This window comes from Vigna unguiculata, chromosome 7 (genome assembly GCF_004118075.2).
Source record: "Vigna unguiculata cultivar IT97K-499-35 chromosome 7, ASM411807v1, whole genome shotgun sequence".
Classification (NCBI taxonomy): domain Eukaryota; kingdom Viridiplantae; phylum Streptophyta; class Magnoliopsida; order Fabales; family Fabaceae; genus Vigna; species Vigna unguiculata.
Genome location: NC_040285.1, coordinates 22,924,023 through 22,939,397, shown reverse-complemented (window position 1 = coordinate 22,939,397; position 15,375 = coordinate 22,924,023). Strand labels below are relative to the sequence as shown.

The window sequence follows — 15,375 nt, the reverse complement described above, 5'->3', positions numbered from 1 at the left end:
AATTTAAAAATTAAAAATAATTTTAATTATACAATTCAAGAATAAAAAATATTTTTGAATTAAAATTACAAATTATTTTTTTCTCAAAAAAATAAATCGAAAGTCATTGTCAACTTCAGATTCTACAATCCATAAAGAACATAGTAAAAAGAAAATTAATATGTAATTTTTCAAGTATATATATAATTTATAGAATAATTAATGTTAAAAAATTTAGTATCACTTACTCCACTTGAAAGAAATTTTCAAAATTAAAGCTAAAAAATACTTATTTAAAAGGACTATAAATGTTTCAATAAAGGTTAAACAGATTGACAATATTATCTATTAAAAAATAAATATTAAATAAAATTAACTACAATAATTTAAGAGCTAATTTTATATAAAAAAACTCAAAAAATAATCTATAACTATATATAAAGGGGATTCCCTCTTTTGTGTCCACATTTCATAATTCCAATTTTACCCTTTACAATTTAATTATTTATTAAATTTTTAAAAATTAACGGTTAATTTTACAAGTTTTTATAAAACTATTTATTTATCTCCTTTTTCTTTTTTCTCATATTATTCATCAACAATTATTTTTTCATATTTTCTCCATACATTTCACTTTAATTTTTATAAATATACTTTTATTTTGTTCATTAACTTAATAACATTACAATATCATTAATTATAAATATAATTCGAAAAATGCGTACACGCAGGGCGCGATAGCGCCTGTGTTTACACTAGTTTTAAATAAATAGAATTGTGATACAATTTAACGAATTATTTTTTTAGTAAATTGATAAGACTTATTTTATTCGTCATAAATCATTGAGCCGCACCCCACGTAACCGTTTTACACGTTTATTCCATTAAATAATATCTCTAATACCAAAAAATTATATAAATGTTTAATGCAACAATAGATGTTTCATAAATTCATAGTCTCATCCTTTTTTTCTTTTTAAACTTTTCCTAGTGAACCTCTGGTCTGTTTAATCTTCAAACTATTTTTTCACAGCGTTAATCTTGTGTTTGTTTGATTGTAATTAGTGAAGAAAAGAACGGAAAGGAATAAAATATGACTGGAATACAGACATCATGTATGAAGCCCAAAATGCTTTGTTGCATTTGATGCATAACAAAATAAAGCTACGTACTGAATTTTAAGTTTAGTTTTTCAGAGTTTAATCTAATTCGCTTTAAAAAGAAAAGTTTAATTTAATTCAAATATAATGCGTAAAAGAATTTCTATTGTCAAAAAAATATACACAGTACTCCGAATATTGTTATATAAATTAATGTTATAAAATAAAGGTAATAAGAGAGACAAAGGAGAGGAAGAATAGAGAATGAGAGAGTAGGGAGCAACTTCTGTTTTTATGTGTGTCTCATTACTGATAGGACGAGTCCTATTTATAGGTACAATATGGTAACCCAGAAAGGATATAAAATCAAATAGTAAATACAAAATATTACATCATAAAGAGTAATGAATAATATGATTATCAATCATATGAGTGATTGTATAAATCAATGGACGACCATTAATTCATAACACTCCCCCTTGGGTGTCCATTGATAAAAGAATGTGCCTCGTTAAAACCTTACTAGGAAAAACCCTTTGGGATAAAAACCTAGTGAAGGAAAAAGAGTACATCATTCTATATAATATTGTTCTTTGCATCTTCTAATTTCTCCCCCTCATGTAAACTTACATCATTAAGATGGCGGAGTCCAATCCTATGAACCAATTGCTCAAAAGTTCTCCTTGGCAAAGACTTTGTAAATAAATCTGCTAGATTTTCACATGAGCGAATCTTTTGGATCTCTACATCACCATTTCTTTGAAGATCATGAGTGAAAAAGAATTTTGGAAGAATATGTTTTGTTCTGTCTCCTTTAATATATCCTTCTTTCAATTGAGCAATGCATGCACTATTGTCTTCATATATCGTTGTTGGTTTCATTTTTCCCAAGGATAAACCACAAGTTTGTCGCACATGTTGAATTATAGACCTTAACCAAACACATTCACGACTTGCCTCATGTAATGCTAAAATTTCTGCATGATTTGACGATGTTGCTGTTATTGTTTGTTTCACAGATCGCCATGAAATCGCTGTGCCACCACATGTGAACAAATATCCTGTTTGTGATCGACCATTATGAGGATCTGATAAATAACCTGCATCTGCATAACCCATTAGATCTAATTTTGAATCATTTGGGTAAAACAAGCCCATATTCATAGTGCCTTTAAGGTAACGGAGTATTTGTTTTACTCCATTCCAATGTCTTCTTGTAGGTGAAGAACTATATCTTGCTAACAAATTTACAGCAAATGCTATATCGGGTCGAGTATAATTAGCAAGATACATTAGTGCTCCTATAGCACTAAGATATGGTACTTCAGGACCAAGTAGTTCTTCATCTTTTTCTTGAGGTCTAAAAGGGTCTTTATCAACATCTAATGACCTCACCACCATTGGAGTGCATAGTGAATGTGATTTGTCCATATAGAACTTTTTAAGCACTTTCGTTATATAAGCTTCTTGATGTACAAGAACACCTTTGTTTAAATACTCAATTTGTAATCCCAAACAAAACTTTGTCCTTCCAAGATCCTTCATCTCAAATTCTTTCTTTAAACAATCAATTGCCTTTGTGAGCTCATTAGGAGTTCCAACTATGTTTATGTCATCTACATAAACAGCAATTATGGCAAATTCATTCTCGGATCTTTTCATATAAATACAAGGACAAATAGGGTCATTTTTATACCCTTCCTTTAATAAGTACTCACTTAGACGGTTATACCACATACGTCCTGATTGTTTCAATCCATAAAGGGACTTATTCAATTTTATTGAATAATCCTTTTTAGAATTTGCTTTGTTGGGCACATTAAATCCTTCAGGGAGTTTCATATAAATATCATTTTCCAAAGAGCCATACAAATAGGCTGTAACAACATCCATGAGGTGCAAATTCAAACCTTCTTGTGCAACAAGGCTAATTAAATATCTAAATGTTGTTGCATCCAATACTGGAGAATATGTCTCCTCAAAATCAATACCAGGTCTTTGTGAAAAACCTTGAGCAACTAACCGTGCTTTGTATCTAACAATTTCACCATTCTCATTTCGTTTTTGTACAAAAACCCATCTGTACCCAATAGGTTTTACACCCTCAGGTGTGCGAACTACAGGTCCAAAAACCTTTCGTTTAGCAAGCGAATCTAATTCTGCTTGGATTGCATCTTTCCATTTTGGCCAATCATTTCTTTGCCGACAATCTTCAATTGTCATTGGTTCTTGATCATCATTGTCACTTATGACATCCTTTGCTACATTATATGCAAAAACCTCGTCAATATTGACTTTATTTCGATTCCATATTTTATGATTCATGACATAATTTATTGAGATCTCATCATTTTCAACAATTTCAGGTACCTGAGGTTCTTCTGGAACCGAATCATTGATTATGTCAAAAGAATCTTTTGGGACTTTTACCCCCTCGATTAGGCCATCTTGCCTTTTTTCCCTTTTTCTCACACGAGGATTTTTATCTTTGGAACCCAAAGGCCTACCACGCTTTAGGCGTGTTTGAGATTCATTTGCTATATTAGATTGTCCAACAGGAATATCAATTCTGATTGGAGTATTAGCAGCGGGTATATGCGACTTAGTTACCCTTTTTGTGTCAGTAAAAGCATCTGGTAATTGGTTGGCCAATTTTTGTAAATGAATTATCCGTTGAACTTCTAGTTCACACTCTTTTGTACGAGGATCAAGATGAGATAATGATAATTCATTCCAACCAATATCTTTTTCCAGTTTCTTTCTTTCTCCCCCTAACGTTGGAAAAATTGATTCATCAAAATGACTATCAGCAAATCGAGCTGTAAATAAGTCACCTGTTGATGGTTCAAGATATTTTATTATCGATGGAGAATCATATCCAACATATATTCCCAAACGTCTTTGAGGACCCATCATAGTCCTTTTTGGTGGGGAAATTGGGACATATACAGCACACCCAAAAATTCTTAAATGAGAAATATTTGGTTGTTGACCAAAAACCAACTGTAAAGGAGAGTATTTGTGATAACTTGTTGGTCTGATGCGAATCAATACTGCAGCATGCAGAATTGCATATCCCCAAGTAGTCATTGGAAGATTAGCTTTCATAAGTAAAGGTCGTGCAATCAATTTTAGACGTTTTATCAATGATTCTGCAAGTCCATTTTGAGTATGAACATGTGCTACTGGATGTTCAACTTCAATTCCAATTGACATACAATACTCATTAAAAGCATGAGATGTAAATTCACCAGCATTATCAAGACGAATTTTCTTAATTGGATAATCTGGGAAGTGGGCTCTTAACTTGATCAATTGTGCTAATAACTTAGCAAATGCTTGATTTCGAGTTGATAGTAAACAAATATGTGACCATCTAGTGGACGCATCAATTAATACCATGAAATATCTAAATGATCCACATGGTGGGTGTATTGGACCACAAATATCACCTTGTATTCGTTCTAAAAATGAGATTGACTCATTTCTAATTTTTTCTGGTGATGGTCTTATTATCAATTTTCCCTGCGAACATGCAGTACATGAGAAATCATTGGACTGAAGAAGCTTTTGACTTTTAAGTGGATGTCCACATGAGTTTTCAGCTATTTTTCGCATCATGATATATCCAGGATGACCCAACCGATCATGCCAAACAAGAAATTCATTCTTATTTGTAAGCTTCTGGCTTACAATAACATGCGTCTCAATCGCATTAATATATGTGTAGTACAAGCCATAAGAGAAGGCTGATAATTTCTCCAATACACATTTTTTATTTGACTCAATTTGAGTGATATAAAGATATTCAACATCTCCTTCATTATTTGTCTCAATATGATATCCATTTAGACGAATATCCTTGAAACTTAATAAGTTTCTATTGGACTTAGGAGAATAAAATGCATTTTTAATATGCAATCTTGTACCTCTTGGCAGAAGTACTGTAGCTCTTCCAGAGCCTTCAATTATATTTGTAGTACCAGAAATAGTACTAACATTGACTTCTCGCATTACCAAAGTAGAGAAAAATTTATTACTCTTGAGAATTGTATGAGTTGTTGCACTATCAGCAAGGCACAGATCCTCATCATTGGTGTTAATGCCAATATTCATTCTTCATATAAACATAAATATCAATATTAGAGATTACTTTGTAAGAGGAGAGAAAGAAAAAAAAAATAAAATAGAGGATTTTATTCATAAAAACATAAAAACTTGTACATATAAAAGCAACATGAATTAAATATAAAACATTGTCTTAAAAATTAATCATAAAATAAAACTATTTTCTAACACTCCCATCACCAATAAGGTGATCAATGCTTCCATCGGGTTTAGAAAAGAAATCACCAATATCAAGATGAGTAGTATCCATATGACCATAATCAGAATCACCATCTTCATAAGCAAAGTGTGTTTCTACATTCTTCTTTTTAAGTGATTCTTGGTAGAGTTCAACAAGATGCTTTGGTGTATAACAGGCACGGGTCCAATGACCTTTACTACCACAACGGTAACATATATTTTCAGCCTTTTTGCCATTATTTTCACCCCTTTCTTTTTCCTTTTTCGCATTCTTGTTCCACTTCTGTTGATGAAGTTTCTCTTTGAAAATTTCCTTTATAACCATGTCCACGACCATGATTAATAGCACGACCACGACCACGACCATGGCTACGACCACGGCCAAAATTACGACCACGATTATTATTATGGTCTTGACCTCGTCCATGATTATATGGATCAGATGTTGCTGCATTCACTTCTGGGAATGGAGCAGAACCAGTTGGTCGGGCCTCATGATTTTTCATCAAGAGCTCATTATTTTGTTCAGCCACAAGAAGGCATGAAATCAATTCATAATATTGATTGCTCCATTCACTTCTGGGAATGGAGCAGATTAGGCGGATCTCATGATTTTTCATCAAAAGCTTTATTGCTTTGTCCAGCCAGCCATGCATAGGCATGAAATAAATTCACAATATTTGTGAAGTCTCTTTTCACAATATTTTTGTTATGAGCAAATTAGTTGCTTTATTTCTTTATTTAATGGTATCCCAATATCCATTGCATCTAAATATATTTCAACATTTAAAATCCAATATAAGGAATTCTTCCTTACAATATCAAGGGTCACAAATCCAAATTTTGCAACGTTTCGCGTGTTTAAAACTAACACATAAAATAATAATATTAATAATAATCATCATCATCAAAATAATAATATTAATAATAATCATCGTCATAATAAAAATATTATGACAGAGAATTTTGCAACGTTTCGCGTGTTTAAAACTAGCACATAAAATATTAATATAATCAAATTTCATGTATGAAATTATTAAAATCAAATAATAATAATAATAATAATATGACAGAGAAAAATAAATCAAACAATTATCATTACACAAAAAAAAGAAAATGAGATAAAGTTTGTGAATGAGAAAAAGATTAGAAAGAACCTCGGTTAAGGAATATAGAGCGTTGTTCTTAGGGAGAAAAAAAAAAAATATGCCTTCACGCTCAGTTGGATAACCCTCGTGCTGATAACGTGTTATAAAATAAAGGTAATAAGAGAGACAAAGGAGAGGAAGAATAGAGAATGAGAGAGTAGGGAGCAACTTCTGTTTTTATGTGTGTCTCATTACTGATAGGACGAGTCCTATTTATAGGTACAATATGGTAACCCAGAAAGGATATAAAATCAAATAGTAAATACAAAATATTACATCATAAAGAGTAATGAATAATATGATTATCAATCATATGAGTGATTGTATAAATCAATGGACGACCATTAATTCATAACAATTAACACGTTAATGTAAACTTAAATGAAAATAGGTTTTATATTATTTATTGATTTTCTTAATTACACAAAATTTTTGTGGTAGATCCATGGACAATGAAAAGATCTTTATAATGGTGCAATGAATTATGTAGATAGGCAGCTATGGATAACGGAGCTGTGAAATCATGAAGACTTTGAATCTTTACAACTACTTGATTGACCCAGGAATAAAATATCCAACCGTCATCCATATTTAAGGATCCTAACTACTAATAACGAGTGCGTAGTGACCCACCATCCGCATCAGTCAACAGGAACAAGAAAAAATGTCGAATGTCACTCATGATATTTACTTATCCACCATGCTCTTGACTTGCGAGTTATCTTATAAAGAGTTTCATCGGTTAATGTAATTTCTCTCGACCTTCTATTGGGAGTTATATTTTATTTTTGTAACCCAAATCAAATATTTTTTGCTGGCTTGGTACCAAAAGAAAATGATGAGAAGGAAAATGGTTTTCTTTAACCATATCCAAATCGACGTGTTGTCGAGTAATGATGCTGCCAAAAGCGCCAACATTTGGAAAAATTGAGGTCCAAGATGTATAATAGCGACTCGATTTTGCTTTGTTGGATGGATAGACAACGGAGCCACTTGGATGAGTGGTGTGGACTATTACGTTTTTGTTTGTGAGTGAAAAACACCAGCCGTATAATGCAGACTTGAACTTGTTGAGTAGACGAAAGAATCTGGTTCCAAATTTTGTCGGCTATTTTTGGTCTGGCATGTGAATCTGCATGTGCTTAAAACTAGACATCAAAAGGAAACAACAGAATCTGACTAATTTTCATGAATTGCCACTGTCTTTCCTTGTCTACCTATCTTGCAAAGCAACCACTTCATCTTTCACTTTTTCAGGTAACAACTACTTGCAATTTTAGAATACGCGGGTAACACGAGTAATTAATTTCTTGCCAACACGTTGTAGCTTGATTAACTAACACGTTGATCGATGAGGATTCAGCTAATGTTGGTCCACCAATGACGTCTTGAAAGGGTGAAGCAAACCAATTTTTTACTTCACTCGATTGCGACTACCGGCAGAATTGGAACAATATTTATGCAAGTCTTACCTATTTTTTTGTTAGCCCAACCAAACAATCAAGAAGACCCGTTCCATAAAATTGCTTAAGTTGAAAACAAAAACAATTAAAATTTTCTAAATATTAATTAATCTTTCGGTGATATTCTTCCACAAGCAAGGACTGATAAGAACGTATGATTTAAATTTTGAAATCAATGAATAAAGAATCATCTAATGTGTGTAATGATGTGCCACTAAGCATGTCCCTCGCCCTATACAATTGTCCCCCATGATTAATAATGAATCATATTAATAATTCATGTAAGGCTAATTAGGCTGTATGTTCCCAAGAGTAACAAGCGGGCAGGGAACAAGAACAGCACAAACAAATGAATATGCTGGGATGTAACAAGCCTCTTGAACCTTTTCAGGGACTGTCTCCCTGTTTGTATCATGCCAGAGAAGGGTGACTGGCGTTGGCCTACGTTGATTGATATCATGGACCTTCCAGCACCAATGCTGGTATCCATTCCACGTGCTAACACAAGAGGCCACCACACCTTCCGTCGTTGCTCCCTCTTGACCTTACGGATCTGGTTAAGTTCCTGGCGAATCACAGTTCTCACACACTTTAAGTAGGAGTTCATGTCATGATCTCTTTGGATACTTCCTCCGGATCCATAAGCAGAACGGTCACTTAATATCTCAAGTGGGTGGGGTGAGTTCAAGAACACCGTCTGAGCAGCTCGGAGCTGCTTGTCTGTGTCCTTGGATTCTGACAAAGGGCAACACAAAAGATATAGACCACTGCCTGAAGGCAGGAGATGATGGCTTGGTGAAAATTTCTCATCTGGCTGCAGAATCAGTAGATTACCCATTGGTGTATATAGTACCTTCTGCAGCAAACATTCACAAACAAGTTCGTCAGATTTCAAATTAAACAAATTTCTTTATCTACATTAGAATACTTGGATAACCAGAACTTTACCTGTTTATTGAGACAAGGATGACTACGGAAGTTCCCATTGACAGCCTTCAACAGTTCTGCAACGTGGTTAGGGTAATTGCAAGAAAATGCTCGAGGAACAATGTCTCTGTGCATTGTAATTGCTTGAACATGACTCCTAGGCAAACCTAATTTTTCTAGCAGACTATCCCCACCACACATGATGGATGGAGAACCAAATGTTACCACGGGAAGTAGAGAGGACACAGGCACTTCCTGCCTAATCAACAGCATGAGATTTACTAGTAATGCCAGGCTTCCACCAAGAGAATGCCCAGTGAAACGAAAAGTTGCACGAGAACCTCGAGATTTTAGATGAGCATGTACTTCTGGCAACATCTGCTCATACATCCCTTTAGCAGCCTCGTATATACCTCTGTGCACAAGAACGTCTAACCCCTGGGGAAAAAAAGCACAATATTATGTCAATTTTAGGATAGATAGTTGGTAGCAAGCATTAACAAAGATTCAAAAGTATTTATTTATAACCATTAAAAAATGAAAATCTCCTTTAACAAGCAGAATGACAGTCAGCAATATTGACAATTACCTCAAATTTAATCGGTTCAAAAAGCAGGTTTGCTTGCCAAGAAGCCATTGTCTCTGAACCCTACATGTTTATTGAAAATAAAATAGTGAGAAAGATTGACAGGGAATTTCGAATACTCTAAATTATAATCTGCTATATATCATGCAGATAAATAATGGGAACCACAATAATAATTATTTTATCATATTTGAGCTCATAAATTCTCCCAAATTACTGAAAACTTTCAAACTACAACCAAAAAGTACAATTGTAGAGGAAAAAATTTCCTACCTGAATAACAAAGAATCTTGCACCACTCTCGTCATCATCACAGACAAACCATTCACAAGGTGATGAATGTGCAGAGTTTAAATCATCAGCGACAGCCTGCTTTACTTCCTCCTTTGCCGCAACCACTGCTGTCACTGAATCGGTTGTGGCCATCAAAGATGACACCTCTGAGTTTATTAAGTTACTGTCTAGGCTCTCATTGCTTCCATCAAGTGAAGCTTCACCAGTCACTGCATTTGAGGATTTGAATGGAAATATGCTCCTAGTCTGAGAATGCAGATATGTGGCAGCAGAGGCGGCAATGTTATAAGCAGCAGTTGCACTTATGTTGTACCCACTGTGCTTCGGATCCTCTCTTTTTCCTTCTTCTTTTTCCTCTTCTTCCTTCTCGTCAGTTTCAACTTTCTGGGTATCTTTTTCAGCTATTGCTGCCAATTCCTTCTTCTCTATTGATGAAGTTACAAGGCGCAAACCATAATGTTTTAAGAGTTTCCCGGGCTATATTTTCAAAGCCAAAATATAAATTAGTGTTCTATATTCATTTTGTGGAAAATCAAAGTCCTAGAGTTATCAATCAATTCCAGAACATGCTATTTTAATAATGAAAAAAAAAACAATAACAGAGCTTTACGGATAAATGTTCTAGTTAGAGTTATAAAATGATATTTAGACTTAGGTAAATGGTAAAATAACACAGTCCCAATCTACATCTCTCCTCGCAGAACCATACGGCCAACAACAATGATCAATCAGATGACACAAATAGAGTAGTCCATAGCTAAATGAAACGTGTATCGTAACTAGGCACTTCCATTCCAGATGAATGCTTCATGCAGTTTAAAATTAAACCTTCCACGAGGTTTTTGAAAAGTTAGAGAAATCATAACACAAAAGAATCTTCAAGCGAGAAAAGCTTGCTAGATCCAGATCAGATAGATCTGAGGTACAAAAATCTATGAATCACTCAAAACAATCAAAAAACAGAAACAAAAACTAAAAGAAGTATGAAAGAGACCTAAAACCTACGATTTACCAAAATTAAAAACAGAACACAAAAAGAATGATCTAAAGCCTCGCACCTTGATTTTCGGTATATCGTAAGCCAAGTTCCCCAAGTGTGACATCTGAGCATACAACCTAGCTTCGGCTAACGATACCCTTCGGAGCATTCTGGAAAAGGAGCCTCTATCGAATTCAGCCTCTTCTGCGTCACCGTATCCGTCATCTTCCCCAACTCCGCAAGCATCGCATTCACACAGTTCCTCCCCGTCGTAATTGCATTGAGTCTGATCATTAACCGCGACCTCCTCTTCATCGCGCTGTTTCCCCTCCCACACGGACTTCACGCGCAAAATCTTCAAAACCCAGTTTCCGCGTTCCGTTCCGTCACCCTCGCCGTCATCCCTAACGGCCTTCGCTTCCGTGTTATCCGCCAAAACGGCGTCGTCAAGGGCGAGCCCTTTGTGCTTGCTGTTGTTCCCCCGATGCCAGAGAGATTCCAAAGGATACCGAAAGGAAAACCTCGAAAACAACGACCTTTGCGGCGGTTTATCCCCAGCGGAACGCCCCACCGTGCTCACCTGAGAAGGATTGGCACGTGCGTCCAGCGACCCACCAATAGAGATCGTGGGAAGCATCCCAGATTTTAAACACACAGCCTCCATTCCTTTCTGGACAAACACACAATGTTCACAACAACGACGATTTCTTCTCTGTATTTATTTATTTTTTTCTTCAACTTCAAACGTTATGCAGTTTGCTTAATGCTTCACTGTTGTTTATTGTTCTTGAAATCGCGAGAAAGAGAGGCCCAAAGAACTAGGAGGGAGCATTTAAAGAAGGCAGAGGAGAAAAAGGCGCAAATAATATAAAAAAATAAAAAATAAAAACAGGTGACCAAACTTCTCACAATTAAACTTGGTTACGTGATGAGGGCTGAAACGACAACGTATCTTGGTCTTGATAGACAAATTAGTATTCTCTGGAGGCGACGGCGTCGTTTCAGAAGGAAGGGGTTTCGCGTTTGGTTTGGGAACTGCGCTGTGTGTTTGGCAAGTTCGCAGAAAAAGCGCGTGAATCTCTGACAGCTCCAAACTTTTAGATCAAAGTGCCACGTCACACGTGTTGATGCGGTGCACGCGTACATATCCGGTGACGTGTCGGTAAATCATGGAAAACTTTGCTTCCCATGAGTTGTGTTCTGGAGGATTGTACTGTGCGTCACGGGTATTATCGGTTGCTACTAAACGCCACAGTATACCACGCCCGTCACATTAACATTCTCCTTTTTCAAAACGCATATTTTCAACGATGATAATCTACAAGTCAATTTTCATTTTAGCATCTCTTTTATTTTTATTCAAATATAGATATCCGATCTTTCCAGAAAATATTTTTCTTTTTAAATTTTAATTGTCTTATGCTTAAGTTAAATTATTTGTGTGGGTGTATGGCCGGGTAGATCCGCCCAATAAGACAGAAATGGTCGGGATCACCTCGGCCCAAGTATAAGACACATTCGTTGTGGCTCAGTCACTGGGGTATCTGGTTTTCACCTTTTCTCCAACACAACACAGAGGGTTCAATAAGTGTGATGGCCAGATATATCCCGGCCCCTTTTGACCGAGGACATCCCGGCCCAAGGGAGTGGCATATGGAACATGTGATTATGGCACAGAGGTACAGAAGAGTAGCGCGCAATCTCAGCCAAAAAGGAAGGAGTTGATATTTGGCGAAGTACAGACGGGCAAAGCCCAAAAAAGGAAGGAGTTGATATTTGAGAAGTACATACGGCTGATAATTTAATTTTTACCATTATCCAAGCTATATTTCATTAGCAAAATCATCTCTTCCAAAGCTTTTAACCTACTTAATCCTCAATTTTACCTTACTTTTGTAAATAAATACATTTTGGGTTACATTTATCTAAATATACCACTAATCCCCATTTTTTGTGTCCTTTTTGTAGATGGGAAGCTTTGTCCAAAATTCCAGATTAATGAGTGACCCGGAATAGCAAGGAGAAGAAGAAAAATGTCAACAGGAAGCGCTTGGCGACACGAAGCAAGCGCCAGGCAGAACAGACCGCCAATCAAGCGCCAACCAAGCGCCAGCCAGGCGCCCCTGTTACGAACCGCCTGGCGGTAACTGGACACCGCCGGGCGGTAGCTGCCAGTTTTGCCCCCTGTTTGCTCGATACCGCCTGGCGGTGAGACCCTTCCGCCAGGCGCCAGTGTTCGCTGATGTGGCAAGTTGGCTCTTTTTCTTCTGTTTTCGCGAGGGGAAACAGATCTTGGACACTTTGGAGCTCGAACAACACGTCTTGGAGCGCTTGGAGGTCTGCTAGGGCTTGTGGGAACAGCTCCATCTTCCTCCTTCTGTCTCCTCCCTCTTCCATTTCCATTTTTGTAAGCTTGAGCTCTCCATGACAATGGAGAGCTAAACCCATTTTTTGTTGGGGTTAGATGTAGCCACTGAACTTTCATGTATTTTCGAATGGTTTGAATATATATATGCTTCTTCCATTGATTTCTAGTATCTTGTTTATGTATTTAAAGCTTGCTTTATTTTACCCATTCATTGCATGATATTTGGTTCATTAGGCATTGGAAAATATCTCTTGAAACTTTGAATTGGAACAAGATACCTAATGGAACTTGTATCTAGGAATGGAACTTGACCCATTAGTTGTCTTAAACCCTAATTTGTAAAGCGGGTTTGTTTATTTAGGGATTCAAGGAATTGACTCTAAATAAGGAAACCTAGGCTCATTCAACTAAGGGATTAAAGTTTGAGTAAACTTGTGGGTTGACTTTAGTAATTAATGGAGAAGAGTTTTATTAATTAATATACATGAGAGTGAAGTAGGTGAAGTCTAACTCCAACAATATCAATCCATTGCATTTCTAGTCTTTACCATTTTCTAGAGTCTTCAAATATCCAAGTTCAATTTTAATTATTTATGCAAAATCTAATTTCATACAAAAAAACCCAAATTATGAATTTATTCATTAGTTTAAATTAGTCACTAATTACACAATTATTTAGCATACACGAGTCTCTCGGGAAACGATATCTCGGTCTTACCGGTTACTACTTGAGCGACTTGGTACACTTGTCAAAGTCCTAACAAGTTTTTGGCGCCATTGCCGGGGACCCGTGTCTAATACTAGACTATTGTGTGATTTTTGATCTATTTAGACTAAATTCTTCTGTTCATATTTACTGTTTTCATTTACTTATATACGCACATTATTTTTGGGCTAACTTGTAGTTCGAGCTTGCTTTTGTTGTTGCTCTATAGTTTATGCAGGGTAGAATTCGTACAAGGAGGACTGCATCTTTAGAACCACTCCTTGCCGATTCCGAGATAGAGAAAACTGCCCGCAGAAACAACAGTGCCACAAGGAGACAACGAGCTCAAACACAACAAGTTGCCCATCACTCTTCTACTTCAGACACTCTTCCGTCTACTTCTCAGAATCTTGACTCTTTTCAAAAAGAATAAATGGCTGAAAATCATAATGGGGATGGTAGAGGTCGTGAAAGACGCACTTTGGAAGATTATGCAGCGTTCACAGGCCATATTAACTTCAACAGTATTGCTAGGCCAACCGTCAATGCCACCAACATGGAGATGAAGCCAGCTCTTATCCATCTGGTGCAGAGTAATCAGTTCAATGGCCTGTTTCATGAGAATCCCTACACTCATCTGGCCACATTCTTAGAGATATGCAATACTGTGAAGATCCATCAAGTTCCTAATAAAGCCATACGACTGAGTCTCTTCCCATTCTCACTAGCAGGACCTGCAAAAGCCTGGTTGAATTCATTTCCTGAAAATAGCCTCACTAACTAGGATGATGTGGTTGCAAAGTTCTTGAGCAAATATTTTCCCCAGTCCAAGGTTAATAAGGGAAAACAGGAAATCTCGGCATTTCAACAAGATATGGATGAGTCCTTGGGCCAAGCATGGGATAGATTCAAAGGACTGCTGAGGAAAACTCCCGTTCATGGGTTTGATCAACCTACACAGCTCACTCTTTTCTTGGCAGGACTTAAATCCCAGTCAAAGCTTATGTTGGATGCCTCTGCTGGTGGGAGTATCAAGTGGAAGACGCCAGAGGAAGCGTATGAGTTAATAGAGAATATGGCAGCTAATGATAATGAAGCCTATACTGAGAGAGCCCATTCTCAAAAGAAGGGTATTCTAGAGCTTCAATCTCAAGATGCTCTATTGGCTCAAAACAAGATTATGACTCAGTAGCTGGAGACCCTGATGAAGAAATTGTCACAACTTCCTCAAGAGCTTTAAAATGCCTCTGTAGCTCAACTCCAACAAGTGCAAAGTTGTGAGTTATGTGGAGGAAACCATACCAATGGGCAATGTGCTATGCCAAGCACAACTCAAGAGAAAGTTAGTTATATGGGCAATCAAGGCCGACCAGGGAACTATAATCAAGGATGGAAACCTCACCAAAACATGGGCCAAGCAGGACCTTCCAATAGGCCCCCACATCAGCAAACTTACCAACATCCCTCTCTGACTGACAGAACCTCAAAGCTTGAGGACATGATCCAACAGTTCTTGC

The 15,375-nt window shown here is 36.4% G+C and overlaps 2 protein-coding genes across 3 annotated transcripts; one reads left to right on the top strand and one right to left on the bottom strand.

Annotated features, from left to right (window-relative positions):
- Window positions 1-8,140: 8,140 nt before the first annotated feature.
- On the bottom strand, window positions 8,141-11,668 carry LOC114191781 (phospholipase A1 PLIP2, chloroplastic-like). 2 transcript variants are annotated; one of them, XM_028081172.1, is made up of 5 exons: window positions 10,864-11,661; window positions 9,785-10,282; window positions 9,515-9,574; window positions 8,947-9,363; window positions 8,141-8,854 (listed from the first exon to the last, which is right to left on the bottom strand). In XM_028081172.1, exons 1-5 carry the CDS (start codon window positions 11,446-11,448, stop codon window positions 8,276-8,278), a joined length of 2,139 nt encoding a protein of 712 aa, XP_027936973.1. In that variant the 5' UTR covers window positions 11,449-11,661; the 3' UTR covers window positions 8,141-8,275. The 2 variants fall into 2 exon arrangements, with proteins under 2 accessions (XP_027936973.1, XP_027936974.1); XM_028081173.1 differs by lacking the exon at window positions 9,515-9,574 and having other exon boundaries at window positions 10,864-11,668.
- Window positions 11,669-14,291: 2,623 nt separating this feature from the next.
- On the top strand, window positions 14,292-15,050 carry LOC114191306. The gene is made up of 2 exons (XM_028080477.1): window positions 14,292-14,540; window positions 14,643-15,050. Exons 1-2 carry the CDS (start codon window positions 14,292-14,294, stop codon window positions 15,048-15,050), a joined length of 657 nt encoding a protein of 218 aa, XP_027936278.1.
- The last annotated feature ends 325 nt before the right edge of the window (window positions 15,051-15,375 follow it).

What these genes read in the sequence shown, in the direction of transcription:
- LOC114191306 (XM_028080477.1), top strand. Translation starts at nt 14,292, where the DNA reads ATGGCTGAAAATCATAATGGGGATGGTAGAGGTCGTGAAAGACGCACT. An exon ending in ATACTGTGAAGATCCATCAA is followed by an intron (nt 14,541 to 14,642) that starts GTTCCTAATAAA and finishes CTCACTAACTAG; the next exon opens with GATGATGTGGTTGCAAAGTT.
- LOC114191781 (XM_028081172.1), bottom strand. Translation starts at nt 11,448, where the DNA reads ATGGAGGCTGTGTGTTTAAAATCTGGGATGCTTCCCACGATCTCTATT. An exon ending in CAAGATTCTTTGTTATTCAG is followed by an intron (nt 9,575 to 9,784) that starts GTAGGAAATTTT and finishes ATAAACATGTAG; the next exon opens with GGTTCAGAGACAATGGCTTC. An exon ending in TTGAACCGATTAAATTTGAG is followed by an intron (nt 9,364 to 9,514) that starts GTAATTGTCAAT and finishes TTTTTTCCCCAG; the next exon opens with GGGTTAGACGTTCTTGTGCA.